Consider the following 1,238-nt stretch of genomic DNA (forward strand, 5'->3'; position numbering starts at 1 on the left):
CCCTATCTTGAAGAACATTTAAATAAAAATAAATCACTTTTTTTTTTACTCTAACTATGGACTAACATAGGACCAAGTCATCATCATTTACTGAACAAAAACTATCCGGATCGCTCACCCATAACTCGGTCATTGGTGGACGGGGAAACAACATCACGACACGATGAATATACTTTGTCCACGAAGTCCTTTGACATGTAGAACTTCATATCTACTACCATGTGTTGTCCTGAAAATTGGGGGAATTAACATTTCGGTTTTGCAATATATAAATTTGCTATGCCTATCACAAGTGCAATGTCAATTATTAAAAAATGCAAAGGAAAAGAGAAACCCAGGAATTTACTCACCTTTCTTGTCCCTGTGCGTCGCAGGCACATACGACACGGGCTCAAGGAACTCCGACTGGTGTGGCGAACATGTCATGTAGCAGAAGGGGATGCGGATGTTCCTGATGCATGCAGGACACCGCACCAGAAACATCTTCATCATCCCAAGGGACTGCGAGAGAGCTAGGGCCTGCCGGTCATTGCAACACGTGTCCAGCTGCCCATCCTCGGTTACTGTTGCACAGGAGGTACAAAATGTTAGGCTGCTGTGGTAAAGCTTTTGATGGTCTCACAGGAGAGCAAAGTCTCTTGATCCTCTCTATTCTATGTGACAAAGAATTACATCAGAAGTTTTGTCAAAAAGACTGCTTAACATATCAGAAATTCTAATAAATGATAAAATAAGAGCTAGATGTTCTCATGAATGATGATTAAATATATCATTTCAGAAAATGATATAAAGACAAGCAACCAATAGTAAACATTTCAATCAGAAGTTTATATTTTTCCTTTTCACTCTGTACTTACTGTATTCTCTAACAAGTTCTGGACAAGTCTGGTTGAGGATCTTGATTCCTTCTGCCGAGAGGGATTTTGCCGTCCCATTGTACGCACAGTTGAGGCTCCCTCTTTCGCTCATGCCACACTCATCGTACCAAATGCACTGGCCGCACTCTCCCTGGGGGTAAAGAAATAGGGTCAGGGCTGGAATTGGGTTGCGCAGAAGTGCTGTTAAATGAAACGGCAGTTAAACCGAATTGCTGTCTCTGCACAGTGGGTATCATTAATGTTACACCTTATTTTCTTTTGTTTCTTTCTCCGTCTATCTGTCTGTTTGTTACTCTTGCAACTGAATTCACTACTTGCCTATTTCTCTGTCTGACAATCATATCTATCAGTTTATCTATT

The 1,238-nt window shown here is 41.0% G+C and overlaps 1 protein-coding gene across 1 annotated transcript in view; it reads right to left on the reverse strand.

The window, feature by feature from the left end:
• LOC119588095 (NPC intracellular cholesterol transporter 1-like) overlaps positions 1 to 1,238 on the reverse strand; it is a gene marked incomplete in the record, with an annotated part of 65,185 nt that overhangs the window by 12,680 nt on the left and 51,267 nt on the right. Inside the window, 3 exon segments of the mRNA XM_037936803.1 lie at positions 119 to 229; positions 351 to 563; positions 858 to 1,008. Of these exon segments, the coding sequence (XP_037792731.1) occupies positions 119 to 229; positions 351 to 563; positions 858 to 1,008 (475 nt within the window).

Source organism: Penaeus monodon, chromosome 23 (genome assembly GCF_015228065.2).
Source record: "Penaeus monodon isolate SGIC_2016 chromosome 23, NSTDA_Pmon_1, whole genome shotgun sequence".
Lineage (NCBI taxonomy): Eukaryota > Metazoa > Arthropoda > Malacostraca > Decapoda > Penaeidae > Penaeus > Penaeus monodon.